At 36.2% G+C, this 25,247-nt stretch overlaps 1 protein-coding gene across 10 annotated transcripts in view; it reads left to right on the plus strand.

Moving 5' to 3' along the window:
• ABCC9 (ATP binding cassette subfamily C member 9) overlaps window positions 1–25,247 on the plus strand; it is a 152,806-nt gene that overhangs the window by 60,154 nt on the left and 67,405 nt on the right. For 9 of the 10 annotated variants that reach the window (XM_049102228.1, XM_049102223.1, XM_049102230.1 and 6 more), the window contains 7 exons: window positions 1,013–1,120; window positions 7,606–7,678; window positions 8,577–8,682; window positions 17,345–17,383; window positions 18,652–18,753; window positions 20,563–20,647; window positions 22,275–22,355. In XM_049102228.1, the coding sequence (XP_048958185.1) occupies window positions 1,013–1,120; window positions 7,606–7,678; window positions 8,577–8,682; window positions 17,345–17,383; window positions 18,652–18,753; window positions 20,563–20,647; window positions 22,275–22,355 (594 nt within the window). The remainder of the gene's footprint in view (window positions 1–1,012; window positions 1,121–7,605; window positions 7,679–8,576; window positions 8,683–17,344; window positions 17,384–18,651; window positions 18,754–20,562; window positions 20,648–22,274; window positions 22,356–25,247) is intronic. The other variant, XM_049102231.1, reaches the window with a different exon arrangement.

Raw genomic sequence — 25,247 nt, forward strand, 5'->3', positions numbered from 1 at the left:
AAGTATATTATTATTTAGCCTTCATAAAACTTTTAAGGTATTTAGTAAGATAGATAATTATTTTTGTTGAAATACGTGTTCACTAGACTCCTGGCACAAATTTTGAGCTTATAAGTTTTTCTAAGTTAGAGGTTTCCAGAGCTGAATTTTCTACCTTCTCTTTAGTCATTTGTCTCTATCTACATGACATTGAAGTTAAATTTAGATAATAACAAATTTCTATTTCTTTTCTTTCTATTTCTAAGTTCCTTTTAAGATGGGAAAACTGTCTAACCTCAGCTGGCATCCTCTTTATAATGAATGCTTTAGTCCTTTGACCAGGAACAATGCTATAACATTTGAGAAAGACTGGATCATTCTATTATACTTACTTACATCAGCATTATATAATGTTTATATACTTATGAAACAATATACAAACATATTTGGGCCAAAAAAATCTGAAATAATTATGCCTTTTTTTTTTCACTCCGCAGTGGATGCTTGGGTGATGTGTATGTAGCTCGATGTGAATTATGAGTGTATGAGATTCAAAATCCTCATGATTCAAAGGGTGATCAAAAATGTACTGTTGGAGCATTTACAAGCCCAGATGGCCTCACAAGTAGATTCTAGTTTCACCTGAGTCCATCTGCTTGCCTTTTGACACATGCAGTATTTTACTGCCTGAGTGTATTCATCTGTAGAGCTGGAGAAGGAGTATCCAAAACCCAGTTTGGGACTCGCACTTTAAATTCCATCTGTTGCAAGTATCACATCTTTGTATTTTCATTTTTATGAAAAACCTTGTGAATTAGGTTTAAAACGATAGCTTAATGCTTTTTGTTATTGTTTGCCCTTTTTTTTTGGAGAGGCCATTGAAAGAATTAAAATATCACATTCACTTTACTTCTTTCTTTTTCTTGGAATTCAAAAGGAGAAGTAGCAATATGAGTTAATGTTCAGTAAAATGTCCTTTTTTTTTTTTTAAATATAAAGTTTCAACTTGTGTTTTTTTCCATTTGGAATGCAGCAGCCGAAAACTATAAACAGGAAGCAGCCTGGAAGATATCACCTGGACAGCTATGAGCAATCAACACGGCGTCTACGTCCCATAGAGACAGAGGACATTGCAATAAAGGTTATTTTACTTCCTGGATTGTTGCCTGAATAGAAACATTTATGTTACTCTTTTATGGTAAAGTTCTGTAAAAGTGTCCTAAAATTGAGTCTTTAGAGTCTCCTTACAGTGTTCACCAGTCCTCATAGCATTTCCAAAAGTGTTCCGATGAGTTTAATTGCCAGTTCTACGTGGCCTCCCGACCACGTTTCTTGCTCCAGCAGCTCTGCTTTAATAACTGGAGTATGAGACTTTCTTCTGAATCTGCGTTAGCAGCTAGTCTCCAGCGTATTTCCGTTCATACTCTTATGTTCCTCTACCCAGCAAATTGATTTATAGAGAACACTGATATTATAAATCCAGGTTTTAAGGAAATAAATTAGGTAGTAGTTGTCTTTGACCAAGGGATGCTTAGGCCAGTGTTGCACGCGTTCCCCTCGCTTCCCAGGAGTGCCTTTGATCTCATTTCAAACAGCTTTTTGTGCTCTCCCAAGGCAAGTGTGCTTAGGTAGAACAGGCCACCAGGGGATAACCAGCTGACGATTGATCGTGGGTCCAAAGAGGGGTCAGTGCTATGCAGGAACAGATGCCTTGAGCAGTCAAGGGCTTTTGGACATTGGTGTGGCCAGAGTCCTGGAAATTAGCCCTTTTAGAAAAGTGTGTTGCCTGCTGGGCTTGTCCAACTCCCTGTGCTGCCTAGGCCCGTCAGAGAGTGAGGGAGCCTCATCTCTCAGAGTAGAATATTGCCGAGGGCTACATTTAAATCTCTGTCTGTACTGCTTGACACAGTTCTTGTCTTATGATAGGCACTTAGCAGTTGGAACAAATGTTGTGTTATTGGATGGGATAAGCAAATGCTAGCCCAACCTCTACCATCGATTTGATATGTGACTTTTGGGCAAATTACTTTGCCTCTCTGAGCTGTGGTTTGCCCAGCTTGTGGTGGGGATGCCATTTTAGTATGGTTATTTCAAAGCTAATATATGTCACCTGTGAATGAAAAGAAAAAATATATATAGAGAGAGAGACGGAGTGGGTGGACGAAGAGAGAGAGACCTGGGCATCATTGAAAAAAAAAATAGTTCTAGTAGTTCCTTAACAATGTGTGGGTAGGGTGTGAGGACTAGGCTATGACAAAGTACGAGACAAAAGACTAGGAAGGGCCCTCTGTGCTTCTTATTTTTATGCCCAGGTAATAAGTAATATATGCATGACTAAAGAAACAGGATCAGTTTCTTTATTGACATTTTCTATTCAATATAGTAAGAGTCTAAAAATACATCTTTTCCATGTGCCTTACTAAATTTGTTTTTATTTTGAATGTAAAAAAAAAAATGGAGCTATCATTTGTTTTTCTAAAGTTGACCTTTCATGCACCAAAAAAAACTCCGCCAAAAACAAAAAAAAAACAAAACAAAAAAACCCCCCAAAAATCCCACAAAACTGCTTAGCAATGGGCACTTAGCAATTGAGCACAGTGTCACGCCCACCATCAAGTTTTTAAGTTTTTATTTGTGGTGGAAATTTTCAAGTTGGTAATAACTCATTTGTCTTTTTTAAATCTTTCTTTTTATTGTGAAATAGAACATGCCTCCAGAGAAGTACATAAAATGTATATGCACCAGTTAATGAAAAAGTGAACCCCTGTGCAACCAGCAAGAAAAAAAAATCACTGGTTCCTTTTTTTTTTTTCACTAGTTCCTTCTGAAGGCCTTCCCAACACGCATATTTTCTGTTCTCTCTCATAGCTCTCCAAGAACCAGTTGCCACCCTGACTTTTATAGTCATCATTTCCTCTTGACCCCTGCTATGCTTTCTTCCCTTAAAACATATTTGAGTTGTTTGAAGTTTAAATATGTGTGTGTGTGTGTGTGTGTGTGTGTGCATTTGCTTCTTTTGCTCATTACGTATGTATAGTTCATTCCAGATTGTCACGTGAAGCCACACTGCCTTCATCCTCATTGCTGTGTAGCATTTCAATGTATGAATGTGCCGAAATTTCTTTGTCTGGTCTACTCTTGATGGGCTTTTGATTATTTTTCAATCTGGGGCTATTGTGAATAATTGCCAAGTCACAGGGTCTGTGGATCATCAACTTTCCAAGTTCATGGAGAACTGTTTCCCAAGGCAGTTGTGCCAGTTTACACTTCCACCAACAGAGGTTGAGAGTTCCAGTTGCTCCGCATTTTCACCAGTGCTTCCAGTATTTTGCCAAAGTGTATAATGTGAGGAGGTGCAATTGTATTTTGTGGTTTTTATTTGCACTTTTCTGATTCCTAATGAGGTTGTGGATCTTTTCATGTATACCTTGGCCATGTGGGTTTTGGTTTCCCCTTTTGTGACTTGCCAGCTTATTCCCTCCCCCTTTAAAAAACTGTGGGTGCTACTTCTTTATACTTTAACTGTTTGGGCAGTTATATGTTACAGAACTCTTCTTCCATTTACAGCTTGGCTTTATCTTATCAAAAGTTGTTAATTTAGGGTAGTCTGGTTTATACAACTTTTCCTTATGGCTGATGCTTTTTTTGTCTCCTTTAAGAAAACTTTTCCTACCAGAGGTCATGAAGATGATTTATATCAGCTCCTAAAATCTTTGAAGCTACATCTTTCACTTTTAGTTCTTGAATCGAACTCTGATCCATTTTTGTGTCTGGTACGAAGTAGGGATATGATGTAGCATGGAAATCAGTAACAAATAGTTTTGGTTGAAATTTACCAGTAGTAAATTTAGTGGTAGTAATTTTATTACATTTAGTTGTGAGTCAGTAAGGTCTGATTTAATTTTTTATGTGACATTTGGTTGTCCTCATCCCACATACCAAATTACCGTCCCCTCTGACATTCGGTGTAGCTTTATAAACACATCAGGGATCTTTATATGTCTGAACTGATTGCTGGCCTTTATTTATTTTTCTGTTTCTGTGTCCCAAATCCCATTGTTATGATCATTATAACTTTCTAATAAGCATTAATATATTTTAGGACAAGTTTTTGTATGTTATTGGTTTTTTTTTTTTCCTAAAATATCTTAGCTATTCTTATCCCCTTTGTGAGAAAGAGGCTTAGGTACTTCAGGGCTTACAGCTTTGAATTTGTCTTTTTCTTTATACTTGGACTGGTATTTCCTTACTCCTTGCTTTAATGAACTTCTTTACAAACTACATTTTATTCAGCATTTTTACTTTTTTTTTTTTTTTTTGCTTATTTTCAGCAGGAGGAAATGGACAATGGTCTGTGTAAGGTCCTTCCTCTAAATTTTCAAAAATTATTTAATTGGGGTAAAATTGACATAGCATAAAATTCACTATTTTAAAGTGAACAATTCAGCGGCATTTAGTACATTCACAATATTGTGCAACAATTGCCTCTCTCCCATTCCAAAATATTTTCATTACCCCAAAAGGAAATCCCATACCCATAAAGCAGTCACTCCCCATTTACCCTTCTGCCTTGCCTCTGGCAACCACTGATCTGCTTTCTGTCTTTATGGATTTATCTGTTCTGGATATTTTATATAAATGGATCATGCAGTAGGTTAACTTGCATCTGTCCATTTCCTTCCTTTACTTTTAATACATTCTTCATTCTTTCCTCCTATCCCCAATCCTCACTCTTGTGCCGCTCCCCACCACCTCCTCCCCCACCATTATAGTACCAGCTCTAATGTGTTCAAGATATGTGCCTAAGCATACTCATATTCTTATAAAATAGATAATAAGAATCTACGTGCTCTCAGTCTCCTGAAATGTTTTTAGGATGGTTTGCTCTTTCTTACAACATTCTTGTATTCTGTAGTATGCATCACTGCATTTTCCTTATCCCCTAGAGATGGACGCTGGCTTTGCCTCCATCATCCCTCTATCACAGACCATGCCATGAGGATCATTTTTGTACTCACTCTTTTATGAATCTTTGCAAAGAATTGTATGTTAACTGATTTTCCAAGGTCAAACAACTAGTTAGGAAAGCCTAAGATTTTAACCCTGGAGGAGACATGAGATTGTTTTGTAAAAGGCAGGAGAGAGTGGAAGTGCAGACTGCAGCAGGAGAGATTAACTAACCCTCTTCTATCATCCCCCTTGAGTGGAGATTATTCCCTCTTTTGTTTCTCTGTAGGGACACTGCACTCTTCTGGCTCCTCCCTGCCGCTCTCAAACCATATCTTTTCCACTCTCATGCCCTGTGAGGTTTTGGTTTTTTTGACCTTTCTCACATCTCTTGTCAAAGGACCTCACGATCACTCTGCACCATTGCTGAAGATTTTGGGTGCCCATTTCCCTGTCCATCTCTCTAGCTTACTTGTTGCCATGCACGGATGTGGTTTAAACTTCCAAGTGCACAGCTGTCTAGTATCCCAGCCCAGAAACTTCTTACTCTGCTCTCACTCCATTTCTACAACCTGGCCTGTGTCATACCTGGCACCACCTGACACTGCTGCTCCTCCAAAATCTTAAACACTACCTATTTGGTCAGTCACTGACCCCAAAGCCTTAGCTCCAGCTTTCTTGGGCCTCACCTTTGCTAACATTGCTTTACTTTGTTTTTTTAAATTTATTTATGCATGAGAGACACACACAGAGAGAGAAAGGCAGAAACAGGCAGAGGGAGAAGCAGACTCCATGCAGGGAGCCTGACATGGGACTCGATCCCAGGTCTCCAGGATCATGCCCTGGGCTGAAGGCGGCACTAAACCATTGAGCCACCCGGGCTGCCCACTAACATTGCTTTTTAACCTTATGGAGATGTCCAGCAACTTGAGCCCCTTCCTTTTCCTTCGGTCCGTCAACACCTTCCGTAAGCAGTCCAACCTCATGCCTTCGACACTTCTAGAACAGGCTGCTAGCACTGTAGAGGAAGTGACACAAGGTACTGGTTGGCTGAGCCACACATTTATGGTCTCCCTGCCCTGCTGCCCCTTCGTAGTTCCTGGTGACCCTTTATATACCTCCCATCAGCATTAGTTTCTTCAGCTTCCCACAGCTTGTCAGCTGTCAGCACTGTCTTCTCACCTCCTTCCAGGTCCCCTTTGGCTTCCTCTCTGTGCAGATAAGCTCCGCTCCCAGTTCGCTGAAAACACGAGATTGTTGGGGAGGGCCTTTCTCAGTTCCATGCTGGCCTACTTCCAAATCTGGTTATATTTGCAGCTCTTGGAGCCTCAGAGAAACAGAGATCCTCAGGCTGTTTACTTTCTCGGTGCATCATTTGTCAGTTAGCCACAGTATCTTAAACCTCTGACCCAGCCAGCTCTATTCATTATTTCCCGCAACATATTTCATAGTTCTCTGATCTTGTGCCTGTTTGTAACGTAGTTCTTTATGCCCCAAATGCCTTTACTGAAATTCAGTATAACTTCCAAAACTAGCTAAAGACCTCCTCTTCCAAAAAAATTTTAAACTCCATCTCAGACATGAAAGGTTTTCTTTTTGAACCATGATGGTTTTCTTTCTGTTACACTTACTGTCTGCCTGTCCTTTCTATTTGTTAGTTATCCTGTACTGTCTTGTATTGTACTTGCTTCTGGTTTATTTACTCAGATGGTTGCAACTTCCAAGCAAGAGGGAGGAGATGTTATACCTTCTTTGTAGTCTACATCAATACGAACACAGCACCTCACACAAAGTGGGTGCTCAGCAAATATTTGTAACTCAATCAGTAATGCAGCCCTTCCATGCCACCCTCCTTCCAGGGCTAATTTCATGGACATCTATATGATGGATATTACTTAATGTCTTACGTCTTACAAGCTAGAGAAAACCTACATGGAAAATTGCAGCCTGATCTTTTCAAGCAACTTTTATCCTTTAGTTCTGTTGTACCTCTTTCATTTCCCATTTTTGTAACTATTAAAACTATCAAGTCCACTTCATGCCTGGTAAATAGATTACTGGATGACTGCAAGTCTTGGAATCTTTGTTGAGATTTGTTGTTGGTTGTTGAGGTTTATCCTACCAAGATATGTTATCTCATTTCTGTTATTCCTATCTTCCTTTTTATTCTTTCTTTTAACTTCACTGAATAGAGATAAATCCACACAGTTCAGGGAACTCCTTTATTACAAAACCTTCCTCATTGGTAAGAGTCATTTTGTTGGAATAATTTGTCATTATTTTTGCGCTATACCTAGTATCACCAGGATTCTGGGAATTGCCCAGCAGTGAGAAAGTAATCAAAGTTGGGGTTAGTTTGAAAAATATTTGGGATGATTGCTTTTTAAGAATGCTCACATGAAAATGGTCTAGTAATCCCAAATTTTCAGATAAAATTATAATTTTTAGCCTTTTTATAATATCACTAATTCCAAGAACCTCCTTTCACTTACACTCTTTTTTCTTTATTTATTTATCAGTAGCTACAACTCTAAATTAGAATTTCACCACTGTGTGTTCTACCTTGTACTGAACGTCTTCAGTGTTCTAAAGAGAAAATGTATTTTAATTGGAATTATTCTTCTAACACCAAATATAGGCATAATTTTATAACTTAATTTATATGTTCTTCTTATCTAGGTCACAAATGGTTACTTTTCATGGGGCAGTGGTTTAGCTACATTATCCAATATAGATATTCGAATTCCAACAGGTAAGAGTTCTTTGTTACTCATTTTTTAAATTGTTAATTATTAAATGCATTGATTTCCAAGATAATTGATCTTAGTTTTAAAAATACTTTTTAAACATTATAAATGTTATTTTTAGTTGCTTACTTGCACCATGCAGCTCACAAGCCACTGTATCATTGTAAGAAATGATTGGAAATGCTAAGACTTGCCTTTTGCTACAGAGTGCTTAGACATTTGGACTAGCTATTTACTGTCCAAATAAGCTATTATCAGTTCATTTGCTGATTTGTCCTTTTAAATAATGGGGTAGTTGATTTTTTGTTTTGCTTGAGAAAGGATTTAAAAATTATATAAAATTTATTTTCTATTCCTGAAGACAACTAAAGTTTTCAAGATATTTAAGGCTCAAATTCCCAATAATTTTTATTTGAGATGTCTAGATAATTGAATAAAAATACATTTTTGATCTGGCCTGATAGCCAATAGGTTGGGATTTTTCTATTTAAATGCATATAAAGGTAAGAAACTGGAGAAGATGTTTTAATACCAGCTCAAATCCCTTTAATCCCAATTATCAATTTTAGTCAAAACTGCCTTCTTCTCCTGAATGACTTGAGTAATAAAATTAAAACTAATTGAGATTATGTTGGAAATTTTTTCATTGTTCTTTTCATTAATGTTAGATATTTTCATAGTTGGAAACAGTAAAGAAAGACCTATATCTTTTAATTTTTCTCTCCTTTCTCAAAAAAACTTGTGTATCAGAGAAAGAAGTTATGCCAAATATATACGTTATTGTTAGAGACCGAATGTGGGCCATTGATTTTGAAACATCAGCCTTTCTAAGTATATTTTGCTTTTATCTTACTAAAAGGATTCCATGTGCTCCTGCTATTTTCCTTTGTTTAATTTCTCTAGGTCAACTGACCATGATTGTAGGCCAGGTGGGATGTGGGAAGTCTTCTCTTCTCCTTGCTATCCTTGGGGAGATGCAGACACTAGAAGGCAAAGTTTACTGGAGCAAGTATGTATATTTTTAATTGGTTTCTATTGCTCTGTCATACATCTGATGATCTTCCAAGGGAAAAAATTAGAACAATAGATTCCTAGGTTAGGAATCTGAGGATCCCCTCTGAAATTGGTACAGCTTTTTAGTGGAAACCTTAAATGTCATAAATTTAAAATTACAAAACAGTTTCTCACAGATGTTTAAAATAGTATAAACTAGTATGATTAGGATTGTAAAGATAAAATTTCAAAGTTAAATGAGTAACATTCAAAGAAATAATTTAAAAGTTCATCCTGTATTAAAAGAAGTTATGGAAAACTGACATATTCAGAAAGCTTAAATGCAAACAACTGTAATGGTTCAGTGCTCAGCAAAGAAATACCAAATAATATTTTCCAAAATTTTCACAGGGGGCTGAGAAATAAGTCATTTCTTTTCACACCTAATTTAAAGTAGACACTAGAAGTATCTATTAAGAGGGATATGGGTAGGTCAGAGTAGTATGTTGCTGTCACCATAAGGCATGAAAAAAGAGATATCTAGCATGGGGCTTCTTCTGAATATTTGAATGATTGGCTTGCGGTCTTCAAAGGACATTGCAGTAATAAAGTGACTTAGAATATTATATAATTGTGCAATAAAGAGTTTATCTTGTTTATTTAGGACCTACTTAGTAGATTCCCCATAAACAGTATGTGAAGAAATTTGCTACAGCTTATCTAAGAACTGGATTGTAGACCGGTGGTTCCAAACCATGTGTGGTTTTGCTCCCAGGGAAGATATTTTTGGTTGTCACACTGGGAAAATAGGCTGCTTCTGATCTGATTGGTAGAGGCTAGGAATGTTGCTAAACATCCTGCAATGCACAAGACTCTCCCCACCACACACAACAAGGAATCACTGGCCCCAAATGTCATTTGTGCAGAGGTTAGGAAATCTTGCTCTAGATCTATAGATGTTTGCTAATATTTTGTACCTACCATTATGAGCTCTACTGTTGCTTACTCTGCTGTTTATATGGACAGTTATGTCTCAAGAATGAATAAAGACTATTTAAGGGCATTTTTAGAATAGTTTCGATGTTAAACTCCAATTAAGAGAAGGAAATATGTGGATGTGAAATTAGAATTGGAAAATCCTATATTTAGTATCATGGGTGAAAGAAGAAAACTGAGAAATTTTGAGTGCACATTTTATTCCTGGTGGGCCAACCTAAAAGAACGTAGTCATAAAACTGTCTAGTAAATATCCAGAAGAGAGCTTGGTAAATAATTGCTACCTGCAGTTGGCTTCATGACAAGTTCTTACTGATCACAAAGGTCAGGTACCAAGCATCTGCCCTGCCACTATCTCCTTCCATCTTGGATCACTCAGGGTTTTGAAAAACAGATTTACTTGATTAAATTATACTTTGTGACATGTATGACCATAATCAAGTTGTTTGGATTTTATTTTTACTTTTGTTTCACTGTCATTAAAACAGAGAGGAAGAATGGGAAACAGTGGCAGGAGAAACTTGAGATTTTATTTTCAGACCTCTGGGATGTTCTTCTAATCTAGTCTTCTCTAGCATTATTTAAGATTCCACTTGAGCCAGATCGACCTCTAATCTTATCATTAATAATCTTTATTATTTTGTTAGTGGATAGATAAATGATATGAGACATAGTAAGGTATTTTACATAATCTAGTATTTACATTTTTTTGTATTCTTGAACAAGATATCCTATCTCGTTTCATAAAGATAGTGAATTATTTTACCTAAAATACCAGAGCATGGGGCACCTGGGTGGCTCAGTTGGTTGGGCATCTGACTCTTGATTTCGGTTCAGGTCATTATCTTGACCTGGTATGAGCTCCACATCAGGCTCCATGATCAGTGGGGAGTCTGCTTGTCCACCTCCCTCTTCCCATTTGCTCTCTCTGTCTGTCTCATAAATAAATAAAGAAATACTTAAAAAATAGCATAATATAACAGAGCTTGAAAAATAAAGGTAAAGCTATCCATAAAAAATAAGACTTAAATAATCTGAGAAATGACTAGGTAGCAATGCAAACACTGGGGTCCTTCATATTTATAAAATGTAGAGCACAGATTCCACTCTGAGCTTCATGAAAACTAGGCAAAGATGAAACTAGAGATAAAAACATACACATAAAAAAAAAGAACATACACATACTCAACAGAGGTAAGAAATCTTTGTACGGCACACCTGGGTAGCTCAGTGGTTGAGCGTCTGCCTTTGGCTCAGGGCATGATCCCAGAGTCCTGGGATAGAGTCCTGCGTCGGGCATCCTGCATGGAGCCTGCTTCTCCCTCTGCCTGTGTCTCTGCCTCTCTCTGTGTGTCTCTCATGAATAAATAAAGTTTTTTTTTTAAAAAGAAATATTTTTTATGAACCCTATCAAGAAAAGCTAATAAAGATTGTATCTTAGAGATGGAGCCAATAAGAGGAAGGTATAAGAAAGGATTTAAGATAATTCTAAGGATTAATAAAATCCTCATAATTTAAAAATAATCTTTGTATGAACACTTGCCTTCATAGACAATAATCCCATTTCTTAATGGCAAAAGGACTGAGATTTTCTCCAAATAATGTTTGTGTAGGCTTAGAGACACAACTTAAAACTAAGCCTCTAAGAGATTGAATAAGCTAACACAAATTCTTTTTTCTTTTAACTACAAAGATTACTGAATTTTCTACCGTGGTATCTTTAATATCTGATAAAATATATTTTTAGATCAGAAATATTCAGAAAATACTGACCTTCTTTTAAAGAGTTATTTGTAATTACTCTTCATTTCATGAGAGGCTGTTGTGCCTAATCCAATAAGGAAAGGCATAGAAATGTTATTAGAGAAAAGCTAACTTAGAAATGATCAATATTGATAGGCTGATGATGTCCCAATGCTAAGAAGTACATTACTTCAGCAGACTGAATTGGTTGATATATTAAAAAGCTCAAAAAACCCCACAACACCCCAATAAACTAAATGTTAGCATAAGGCATCAAGTGCCTTGCTGTCATTATTTCCCCATTGCATGTATTCCTGGTTGCACGAATTTTATTTTTAAATATGTCTTTATTAGACTGGCATGAGTGAAGTCCAATAAAGTACTTTGCCCTATTAGAGCAATACATATTTAATTTAGGTGGGAAAGAAGGTACTGCTGCTCATCCAGGACACATCTACATGGGTAGAACCAGGTACACAAAGACATCTATAGATGTTTCTTTGGAAATTGTTACCTTTGACCTAGTCTGCCATGTTGTAGTCCCAAAAGAGAAAGGTGAGAGAGATGAGGAAAGGACTAAAAAATTATCCAAAATTGTCAGAATGCCAGGGTTTTTACTCCTGCATCTGGGTGTGTTCGATTTTGTTGAAAAGCAAATGTTTTGGGGTGCCTAGGTGTTAACAGTTGGTTAAGCATCTGACTCTTGGTTTTGACTCAAGTGATGATCTCAGAGTTGTGGGATTCAGCCTTGCATCCAGCTCTGTGCTCAGTGTGGAGTCTGCTTCAAGAGTCTGTAGCCCTCTGCCCCTCCCCTCCTCTCTAAAATAAAGAAATACATCTTAAAGAAAAGAAAGAAGAAAAGAAAAAAAGAAAAGAAAAGAAAAAGAAAAGAAAGAAAAGAAAGGAAGGGAAGGGAAGGGAAAGGAAAGGAAGAGAAGAGAAAAAGAAAGGAAGGAAGGGAGGAAGGAAGGAAGGAAGGAAGGAAGGAAGGAAGGAAGGAAGGAAGGAAGGAAGGAAGGAAGGAAGGAAAGAAAATGTTCTGCCTGAGTTAATTTGTCCTTTATCATTGTCTTGATAAACAATAGTTCCTACTGACATCTTAGGAGCCAGAACCAAACTGCTCTATCTAGTGAGTGGTTCCAGTGAGAGAGTCTAGAATATGTAATAAACTGTGGTAATCATGCAAAACATAGACATCATTTATTTTTGGTTTCCCTTTCTTTTTCTTTCCCCTTTACCCAGGCCATCAACCATCCTCCTATTGGGCCCCATATCTTCTAATGTCTTGGTATAATCAGTTTTGTAACAGTGGTTCACATATTCTAAGACAGGTGCACTGAGAAGTTCCTTTTCATGTGACCCTGCCTGAAGGAATAATAACGCGCATTGAGTCAGTTTTCCTGGGTTAGATATAATACAGCATGTTTATGTCCACATCTAGCTCCCATTATTCTAAATTTTAGCTTGCAAAAGTCACTTTTTCCCATTGTATACTTGAAGTTGTGAGCTACCAAGTATAATTTTTACTCTTGAAGGAAAAAACACACAAATTCTGCATGCAGAAGGGAAATCTTATGCCATTTTCCAGAAAAGGATTTTCCATCTGACCTTTTTGTTTTCTCTTGTTTTCCATTGCTGTTCACTGCCACAGCGAATGGTGGAGGATGGGTCTGGACATGGATCTGGTGATTTTATGTAATCAAATAAGATCTGATGTTAGAAGGCAGGGACAATTCTGTTTATTTTGGAAGAGAAAAATAGTCCTCCACAATTGAATTTTATTAAACATATTGCTGTGAGAAGGTTGTAGAGGTGGTCTCTAGAAGTTAAAGACTATAATAATACTCATGGGAAATGAGAATCGTTTTTTTTTTAATTTGTTCATGAAGATGTCTACCTACAAATGGAACCCTATCTACTTTATCTTTCTGACTCTAGTACTAGTATATCTTTGACATGCAAACCACTGTGTCAGTTGCTGGGGGAAAATAACTGAGCAAAAGAAGTCAGGGTCTGTTATTATGAAGCTTACGCTTAGCAGGGAAGGACACAAAGCAGTAAGAAAATATTTTCATATGTAATTCTTTGGTTAAGTTTTTATAAATACCAGGAAGAAGAAGTACAGGGCTTTATAAGAACAAATAATAGGTAACCTAACTGGGTTGAGTCTGTGGGGGTCAACAAGACTTTTTTAGGGCAATGCATAAATGAATGATACTTGAATTTATATTTTAAGGATAAACCAAAATTGAGTCAAAAAAGTAAGGAGCTGCAATATAAGTGGAGCTAGAAGGTGGGGAAGGATTCTCCTTCAGTCTTTCTGAGGTCTGCTATGAGATCCTCTTCCTTTACATGGCCCTTAATTTATACCTTTGACTTCAGTTCTTCTCTATTAAAAAAACACCAATGTACATTTTTGGCCAAGATCTTTCTTCTGAAGACCTCATAGCTCCTCCAAAAACTCCTATATAAGCTGCATATTGAACACATTCAAACTGAGCTTATATCCCTCATGTCTCCAATACCTACTTCTCTGTGTCTTGGCAAGGGTGTGTCCCTATCTACTGAAATCAGTTGGTGTGTGCTCAAGTCAGAGCTCAGAGGTTCAGCTTAGATTCTTCTCTCTCCATTGCCCATACAATCCAACCAATCACTTTTCTTATGTCTGTCCTTAACATTTCTACACCTCTTTTAATTTGCCTAGTTCAGAAGAATTGCATGTGTGAACGGAACTATTCACTGTCATAACTCCCTCACCTTTCTTCCTACTGTTATGACATGAAAATCTAATTACCTCTTGCTGATAATTTTTTTAATTGACTGGCCAAAGCGTACAAGAAATTTTCCAAAGACCTTTGTATATTATACCAGGAACTTTCATGATCTGCTCCCTGTCTAACTTTTTAAGTGTGTATCCTGCCATAGCCTGACCCTTACTATTGTGCTCCAGTAACTCTGAACTGCAGGTATTTCTCAAATGCAACCACTTCCTCTGTAATGCCCTTCTTCAGATTGTTAGCTTCACTCTTTTTCCAGTGTCAACTTAGAGATCATCTCTTTGACAAAGCCGCCTCTTATTCTCCCAGGTAGTTTGAAATGTGCTTCTCTTCTAGTCCCTCTGCATTCTGTTTAAGTGGATGGTCTCCTTAATAGACTGAGGTACCCTATATCCAAAGCATGTTGTCTTTTTCTCTTTATCTGCTTTACATCTAGTCCAGCCCCTGGCTCTTTTCTATTTTTTATTTGTGGAAAAACATCACTCTCCCATTTCTGTCTGTCTCTATCTCTGTGTCTCTCTCTTGTCTCTATCTTTCTAATCTAAACCCAGAGCCCCTTCCAGCTACTACTCTAGCCTTTTACTTCTGTAGATTAAAAAAAAAACAAAAAACTTCACTCATTCTTTCCAGTTCCTCTTATTCTCCTCTTGCCGTAGCTCACTGTACCCTGATTTTTACTTCTGCCACTCTACTGAAACTATTTTTATTAAGTCACATCAGTGACATCCTAGTTTTTAAATTCATTGGGTACTTTTTGATCATTATGTTACTTAATCTCCTGGCCACTTGACATTGTTGTTCATACTTTTTTCCTTCAAAAGATCACCTTGCTTAGTTTCCACTCACAGTTGAGTTGACCTCAGTACACTTGTCTGCTTCTCGTGGTACTTTTTTGTAGATTTCTCTTCCTTAGCCGTTCATTAAATAGTGATGTTTTCCAGGTTCTGACTCTGTCCGCTTCTTCTCTGTCTCTGTATTTACTCGCCAGGCAATCAGATAGCTTTTTATGACTTTAGGTCTGTCTGGTTTTTACCTGTGTTCTATTATGAGGTCATTTTTTGACTTTTCACTAATAAAGTATGGATTCCAAAGCCCTTGGTATCTAAGGGATATATCAGGAGGGAAAATCACCACAAAGTCTTCATTTATTTACCAGATTTCTTTCGTGAGTTTCAAATTCTCCAATCATTCAGATATCCCTTGACACCTCAAACTGCATGTGTCTGCTGTTGAATTTGCTATCTTCCCCTAACATATGCACTTCCTCATCTGTGTTCTCCATCCACAACTTCTTCTTCTCCTCCATCCCCTCCCATCTTGTCCATCACACAATTCTAGGTATCTCTGAAGGTATCCACTTCTCTTCATTATTCACTGTTACCTGAATTCAAAGCACTGCCTTCAGATCTCCACAACCACTGTGGTCTTTCAGTCTAGTCTTGCTCCCTCCAATTCTTTTGTTACATTCTGCGAGTGTATTTCTGAACTGAACCTCTCTCTCTGTCTCATTTAAACCTTTTCACTGTTTTTACGTAGTTCTGAAGACAAGTTCAAACTACGTAAAAATGGTTTATGAGCCCTTTCACTATCTGGCTGTGCATGTTTTTTAAGTTCACTACATACCTTTCTTCATTTGCCATTTACACCCACATTTTAGCCATGCCGAATTTACATCAGTTCTCGTAAGGCTACCATAACTCAGGGCCGTCCAGTATGTGTTTTACGCGGTCTTGAAATGCTCTTCATCTTTACTTCATCTAGACCACTCTTACTTACTCCTCTGGCAGCAACTCTGCTGTGTACACTGGCTTGCCAAACATGGATTGGGTGTTCTTTACTGAGGGAGGTAATCAATAAATACTTTAAAATTGATATTGGATAAATATAGTTGGAATCTAACCAATAGTAATTGAAAAAAATTGATGGTGTCCAGTTTGGGTTGACATCTTCAAATGTTTGATGAGCATTTCCACACATCTAATTTGCACTTCCAGCTGGATGATGGCCAGTAGGCAAATTAATTTCTGCCATATTCCTGCTTCTCTTCTTCTGTTTTCCATTTTCCTCAAATTAACTAAAACCATTGAGGTCATTCATTGGCTTTTTACTATTAAAACCTCAAATTTCTTGATATCTAAAGCATATTTATGGAACTATCACTTGGGAAATTGTATATTTCATTATTTTTTTGTGAGCAACCTAAGTCAGGGAATAATCATTATTGAGAGGGAATTTTTAGTCCGAGATTGTTTTTTCCTGCTGCCATTAACCATATCAAGATGTCATTAGCAATGTGCATGCTGAAAATTGTATCATTAATAGCTCAAAGCTAAATATCACCAGGCAGCATACTTAGGTATATTTTCTCCATAAAAGTATATGATGCTTTCCAAAACCAAATTGGGTCTATTTTTTGGAGTTCCACTGGACTTTAGTTTTGTGTGTGGTTTTTGAATTTAGGTCTTTCAGAATGATGGAATTCAACTACATTGTTAAAATTCAGAACAGTAAATGAATAAGTCTACAGATGTTTTTTTCCCATAACATAGATATACCTAAATGTTTTTAGACAAACATCTGTTTATACGTAAATCAGATCAAACAATAATTAATTACTCCCAAATGTTGCAGTTTGGCCTTTTGTACATGTCTGTCTTTTTCACCAATTCCTTAACGGCCAGGCTGTGTCTAAACTTTTTAAGTTTAGAGCCCCTAATAGGTTCTTCCTTTCATGTTGTAGGGTAGTTAATTAGGAATTTAAGTCGATTTAATTTGAATTTTAAAGGTAGGGAGACCTTGGAGGTACCAAATCCTTATACAGACTAGGAAACTATTCTAGGAAGATTACCTAAACTGATACAGCTAGTTGGAACAGAGTTGGGGTAGAACCCAGGTCACTGTATGAACCTAGATTTTGTATGTAAATAGAACAGTGCTATCTGTCTTTTGAAAGCTTACTAAGTAATTCTTTCCTAGCTGATAAAGACGTAAAAGAAAATTATTATCTGTCTAGTTTGTCTTTGAAATTAATATCAAAAATCATTTGGGAAATATAGCTATTTAATGTGTTCAATGTTTATTTTATTTCTTACCTGATGTATGCACACATTCATTCTATATTTATATTTCATAATTAATGAACATTGTTTGCCATACTTGCAGTGTAAATGAATCTGAACCTTCTTTTGAAGCAACCAGAAGGTATTATTTCTATTTTAATCTGCATTTAATAAGAATAACTTTCTTCCTCAGACTTTACTTAATACTCAATCTCTTACTCCTGGTCATTTTATTCATTCTGATGATGTACGAAGTTATTTATTAAAATGTACAACATATTTCTAATAGCAGTGGTTCCCAACATTTATAGGCTGTTTGAGTTGAAACTCAAACTGTTCTTAGCCAATTGGTTTTGGGATTTCATAGAATAAAAATGCAAGAATATGTATATTATTTATAAGTTAAACAGTGATGGGGTCTTTCCATGAGGTAGAGATGGGAAGACCATGGAGGAGGGGAAGTAGACATGTCAAAAGTTGGGAACCACTGTTTTGCTGCACATATGTTATTTAAGAAACTACTAGCATATTGTGTATTATCATGTCTTTTAAACTTCTAAGACATAATGTTTCAGGATGATCACTGAGCATTTCTAATTATCCTTTTCCTTAACCTTACTATCTTTTAACCTTAATTCCTTAATTAGTACTTACAGATCATGAACTAACAGTGAAAGTGTGACTTTTAAACTGACTCCTTTGCTACCCCAATCCCATCATCTTCTTTATCTTCAGCTCACATCCATTTTCCTGGTTATTGCAAATTAAAGTCTGATGCATAGACATCTGGTAGAATTTGCAAGCCAAAAAAAAAAAATGGGGAGAAGGAAGAGGTTATAATTCCTAAAAAATAAATGGTTTCAATATGGTTTGAAATATGTAGTTTTTAAATGTATAGTTATTTCAGTATTGAAATGGACTCCTCAATATATTATTCTATTTTGAAATAATTATTACCTTAAAGTATGTTAATGTGATTAAATCACAGACACAGTACCAATTCATGTCTATTTCTAAGGTCTGCATATAAATTAATAGTTATATAAAATACTTTTAATATGAAGTAAAATATATGTGTCTATCAAAGAGAATGTGTTGCTATTAATCTTTTAATTATTTTAAAATTATAGTCATTTTAGAAAATAAATGTTCAGTTTATTTAAACACTTCTTTGGCATAGCAAAATCAAATTGCACATTGGAAAACATTTTGATTAAATTCTAATCCTTTTAATTTAGGTGAAATACTTAACCAACAAATAATAAGGTTGGAGGTTATTAAAATGTTCTTTTTTAGAAGCTTTCCATTTCTGTTTATCAACTTTTATTTTCCTCAGTTTTACTAAAATACACATACAACACAACACCATTGTATGATTTTGGTATTTTGTTTTTCTTTTCCATTTTCCAGTAGGAACAGATATTCTGTGGCTTATGCAGCTCAAAAGCCTTGGCTATTAAATGCTACAGTAGAAGAAAATATTACCTTTGGAAGTCCTTTCAACAAGCAGAGGTAATTTGGAATGTATAAAAATTAGATCTAAAATGAGCAACTATTTCTAATCCTTATGTCAGCCCATCCTATACATTTATTGAGAACAATGTGGACACCAAAACTAAAAGCCAAAATAGAATTGGGAGGAGGGTGCAGAGGGTTACTGAGGTTGTTGGTGAGTAGAAGGAAAATCCAAGGAGCAGAAGGAAAGTGGTCTGTGGAAAGAAGAGGAAGAATGTGGGATCTGAGAGCTCTAGTTACTGAGAATAACCAGAATTGGCCATCTTTCAACCATCTTTAAATACCACCAGAGTAGACAGGCCATAAAAGACTCTCACTCTAGGAAACAAACTGAGGGTTGCTGGAGGGGAGGGAGTGGGGTCATAGGGTAGCTGGGCGATGGGCATTAAGGAGGGCACTTGATGTAATGAGCACTGGGTGTTATATACAACTGATGAATCACTAAACTCTACCTCTGAAACTAGTAATACACCATATGTTAATTAATTGAATTTAAATAAATAAATAAATAAATAAATAAATAAATAAATAAATAACACCCTGGTGATAGTCATGTACAAAGGAATGACCCTTTCCTGAAGCCATTCTTTCAAGGCTGGGTCTTAAAACCCTAACCCAAGACTTGAAAGTTAAGGAGAGTTAGGTCAGAGGAGAGGCATGAGGAGGGGAAGGAAGTATGGGAGGAAAAACCTGAGTTACATGGGATCATTCCCATGGGAACTGGGGAACAAACCAGTCAAAAAAGGATTTATGTGTATTGACAGTGATGAACTAGATTATAAATAAAAGCTGAGATGATGTAGTGGAGTGCCTTAAACACTGACTGGATAGAATTCAGTGCATTCTGGGGAAGCACAGAAAGTTTTAGAAAGAGAAATAACAAAGGAAATGTGATGTGGAATCTGGAACTGTAATGGCAGATACATACAGGATGATTCTCAATTCAGAGCAAGGAGACATTTTAGATGTTTGTTGAAATAATGGTCTAGGCCATGCAATGTCCATTGCCATGCTTGGAAGGGCAGAAATAGAAAAGAAGAAATAGAAATAGAAAAAAAAGAAAAGGTTGACAAAAAGCCATTTAGGATAAGAATGGAAAAATAAGAGCAAGAAGAAGCAGAGGGATTACTCAAGAATGACTTTTGAATATTTTAAGACTAGGTGATTGAGAAAATGAAACTATGGATATTTTCCCCAGCATTCCCTATCCCCATGCTTCCCTATACCTCCAATTTATCATTTCCAGTCCCAGCCTTAGATCTATTTGAGTATTGTCAATCCTCAACACCTTCCATATCCTCCCTTCAGCATGCACAGACACCCACCCACAACCAGTGTTTCAGCTCTAGTGAGCCTTCTGTTGTCCCTGAGATCCACCATGACCTTTTCATCTTCATGCAGTTCCTGAAGCTTTCTTTCCCTCATTTTCTTCCCAGCAAATTATAGCTTATCCTCTGGATACAGCTTATGTGTCATCTCCTTTGCAGAGTCATCACTAATTTCTCAGAGTGGTCAGCCATTTCTTTCTATGTATCCTAGGAGCATTTGTTACCTCTGCTGTAGCACTTAAGGAGATCCATTTTATGATATATTTCTGTATCAGTCTTCTGCTCCATTTAGTAGTTTTATAAGAGTGGGAATCAATATCTAATTGTCTTTGTATCCACAAACCTACTGTAGAGGCTAGTATGTATTAAATTGTTCAGTAAATGTTGTATTTCGGCTTCCAAGATATTGAACTTGGGACTTAATTTATGAGCAGTATATTAATAGTGATCTAAAAATTCAAAATAATTTCTCCCAAAGGTACAAAGCTGTTACAGATGCCTGTTCTCTTCAACCAGATATTGACTTACTACCTTTTGGAGACCAAACTGAAATTGGAGAGAGGGTGAGCTATGTATATAGTTTAATTAAACAATAAATAAAAATCTAGAAAAGTTTCCTGAGTGTCTTTAACCTTTAATGGAGCATAATGAAATCTGAGAGCTTAGGGGCTGTGCATGGTCCTAGCGATGGGTTCCAGAAATGGGAGCATAGGAACTTTAAACCACTCTTAAGTGTTTGTTGGGTGACCACCTTATATGTAACATTGTGCTAGCTACTAGAGAGTTCTTAAGGAATATAAAGCAGTTCCTGCCTTTGATCAAATGTATTTTTATCTACTTGGAGTTGAAACTGAGATTGCTTCCAACTTCTTCCACTCTTGTCAACATCTACTTATTGTTAGAGTGTCCTTATTTTTTTCTTTGTGAAAACATATTTTATGGTGATGTCTACTATTCTGAGCAGCTAAAATATATTTATGCCTGTATATAACCTTTATAACAATTTTGCCTAAAATATTTTGACCATTATAGATTTTAAGTACTGGGAAAAAATTTTATGCATTATCTATTTTTACAGCAATTTTTTTAATATAGGTGTCATCATTATCTGCATATTGCAACTGAGGAAACTAAGTTGAGAAAGGTTGAAGAACTTGCCCAGTTATTGATACAGCTAGGATTTGTCTAACTCTGTAGTCTGTGTTCTTAATGGCTATTCTTGATTGCAGCACAGTATAGTACTTATGAGCATGGACTTAACTTCTCTGAGCTTTAGTTTCCTTGTCTGTAAAGGGAATGATACCTATATCATTGGTGTTGGATCAACTGCTATAAGGAATAAAAGAATTAAGGGGTTTAAAGGCATTTACACAAGCCTAGCACATACTACACACTCCATATAGTTTAAAAATTTTTGTAATTAGTACTCAATTATATAGAAGTATTTTGCTATATAATTTTGTTGAACATAATTGGTAATATCAAATTTAAGAGGTATATGTTAAATAAACTACAGTCATAATTCACAAAACTGGTAAAAATTTTGGAGTTACTTTCAGTGTTTAGTACTTGCCACATGTTTGGTAATTATGCCTTTGTACAGCAGAGCTGTCTATCAGAATAAAAAAAGGATTAGTGTTACAATAAAAAATTATCTCAATATTATAATTGTGAAGTATTGACCACTAGACAGTTTCATTTTATCTTAACAATGTTATCACAATTTAATTGCTGAGTGAAATGAGTAAATCTGAGAAAGACAGTTTTCATATGATTTCACTCATATGTGGAATATAAGAAACAGCACAGAGGATCATAGGGAAAAGGAGGAAAAACTGGATGGGAAGTCATCAGAGCAGGAGAAAAACCAAAAGAGACTCTTAACTACAGGAAACAAACTGAAGGTTGCTGGAGGGAAGGTGGGTAAGGGATTGGGGTAATTGAGTGATGGACATTCAGGAGGGCACTTGATTTGATGAGCACTGAGTGTTACATGCAACTGATAAATTATTGAACACTATATCTGAAACTAACGGTATGCTATACGTTAGCTAATTGAATTTAAATAAAAAATAAATTACCATTAATTTAAGATTTTTTTTAAAAAAGTTCATATTTTAAAGAGAATTTTTAACCAGTAGATTAGTTACTATTGGAAAGAGTGGATGTTTACAGCTATTTCTCCTCTAGGGCATCAACCTGAGTGGGGGTCAGAGGCAAAGAATCTGTGTGGCACGAGCTCTCTATCAAAATACCAACATTGTCTTTTTGGTGAGAATATGACCTTTATTTCTACCTCATTTTTCCCTCTGGGCAAATGAGCCTTTAAAGAGACAAGTCAAGTAACTGAAGGAAAGACAGTTTAATTTCTGAAATCATTAGGAAACAAAATCCCATAGTGCAAACACCAGAGGATCATATACAGTTGAGAGTTGGGGTATCTGGATTGGTGTCCAAAAGACTTAGGCGCCCTAAAGTGTTGCATATATGAGTTTTATAACCATGAGATTCATTAACAAATGTCTGTATGGTGTTGGGTCAACTGGACAGGATCATATATCTTCTTTTTTCTATTTGTTGATAAAGAAAGAAGGACTAAAAAATGTACTCCTGGTGGATGTAGGAGTAAGTAAGCATAGTACTCCATTCCAATGGTGTGCAATTCAGGCTGTGCATAAGCTTTGACTGTAAACCTTTTAAAACTATAGAAATTTTGGTACCACCCTCAACCTACCAAATTTATAAGAGCAGAGTCTAGAATCTGAGTTGTAAAGAAGCTCCATGGATGATTCTCATATATATCCTGGGGAAAAAAAAACAAAAAAACTTTGTTCTTCCTATGTATCCACAAACAGAATTTGATGATTATGTTGATTATGAGTTTTGCTCCAAGTTGGATCTTCCAGCAGGAGATAGCCAAAATAACTTAACTTACAAGTATGTATATTAGAGACTAGCAGACTATGTAAATGCATCTTTCCTCTGCCTTCTCCTATGTGCAGTTATTAACCATTTATAAATCTAGTTTCTAGACTTTCTTTAGAGTTTTCACTCTATCTAATATCTAGAAACTCTTCAAAAAGTAGGTTGGTTTTGGAGTTTCCCACTAAATTCGGATCTATTCCTGGGGATAGGAGCAGAATTTGGACATACTGGAAATTCACTTCAGGTTAATCTCCCTAAGAATACTTGTCCCCAAAATTTTCCAGGAAAATACACCATTAAAACCATAGCAGGATCTAGCAGTCACTTATGTAGTTGTAAATCCCTTTCATAGTGGATAGACCCACAACTGAATTTTGGGATCAGTTAATGGCTGAACCACCTGAAGAAATCTGAAAGACACCAAGGTTCTCTGGGTTTAGTATTCCATCCCTGCTCATTCCGTTCATTGCTTTCAATTCAATAACCCTGTCTTATTTCACTTGTAGAGTCATAGAATTCAAAGAAGTCATAGGGTTAACTTATTGTAGATTTTCATCCATTCATTATAGGATTATTTTTACATCACCTCTAACAGCTTTTTGATGACTCTCTCTGAAGACAAACTGCTTAACTTTCAAAGTGCTCTTTTCCTTGTTGGTTAGTGTATAAGTTTCTTTTTTTTAAGTGTGTAAGTTTCTTATTGCTCCCATAACAAATTACCATAATTGGTGATTTAAATAATATGTACAATGTGATGGTTCTGAAGGTTAGAAGTCCAAAGTGGATCTCATAGAGTGAAAAATCCATGTCAGTAGGGTTGTGTTCTCTTCTGGAGGCTTGAGGGGAAGTCCATTTCCTTGCCTTTTCCAACTTCTAGAGGCAGCACACAATCTTTGGCTCATGGCTGCCTTCTTTCATCCTCAAAGCCAGCAACTTTCTATCTGACCATTTTTACTAGTCACATCTTCCTCTCTTCACAGCTGGGAAAGTTCTCTGCTCTTAAGGATTCATGTAATTAGCTTGGAACCATCTAGATTATCCAGAATAATTTTCCAATCTCAAGGTCTTTAATCTTAATCATATGTGTAAAGTCCCATTTACTATGTAAGGTGGTAACATATTTACAGGTTCTGGAAATTAGGACTTGGACAGCTTTGGGAGCCATTATTCTGCTTCCCATGGATAGCTCTTATTGGAAAGTTATTATGTGATTACAATTTGCTTCTGTGGATTTTTCATTAATTGGGTTTCCTTCTACTTCTACAGCAGCATATATTTCCTTTATGCAGCCATATTCAACATTAACATTATTTCCACAACTTCCCTTGATTTACTTTTCTCTAAGCCAAGCAAGCTTAATATTTTAATTCTTCCACAAAATATAATTTCTATAACTTTTCTTAGTCTTGGATGTAATAGTGTACATCAGAGTCCCTTTGAAAAAGCGTGTCCTGGATGCATTCTGATCAGCTCAGATAACCTTGAAATTATTGAATCTTATGATCTAAATATTAAATGTACTTCATTGCAACCTGAGATTGAATATTTTAGCAGCAAAAAAATACTTTTGATGTGTTTTAATAGTTATCTCAAAATGAAATCTTACACTTCCATTGTTTCAAATTAACAAAGCACTCTGAACCACAATATTACCCCAATTGATTCTTATGAGTATGCTGTGAGGGTAGATGGTATCCTTATGTTAGATGAAGAAACGTATGTATAGAGTGCTTTACCCAGGGACTAATGGCTAGTGAGTGAGTGGCAAAATCTGGGATAGGACAGCATGTCTGTTGAGTATTGTTTTTCTGATCAGCTAAGATTCTCTAAAATATATAATACTGTCAAATCACTACCTATAATGTCCTGTTTTCCCCTTCCTTTTGCCTTTCCCCCCTTATGTTCTTTCCTTCCTACCTTCCTCTTCCCATTCCTCCATCTCTCTCTTTCCTTTCCCTTCCTTCCCCCCTACTTTTCCATCCATTAATATATAGTGAATATCCTCAGTGCTATCTTCTGTGCTGGGTAGGGCAAACAAAGGAGAAAAGAACATTACTCCAATTTTTAAGGATCTTGCACAAATAATTACTTGGGTGTTACGTTTTGTTTTAATTAAGCTTTATCACATCAGCTTTTATACAATATCAAAGACAAATGGAAACATCTTAATAATGTATCAAGTATATTACTTATTTTTGAAGCCTTATGTCATCTAAAAATGTGCTGTGTGTACCAGTG

This window comes from Canis lupus, chromosome 27, assembly GCF_003254725.2.
Source record: "Canis lupus dingo isolate Sandy chromosome 27, ASM325472v2, whole genome shotgun sequence".
NCBI lineage: Eukaryota > Metazoa > Chordata > Mammalia > Carnivora > Canidae > Canis > Canis lupus.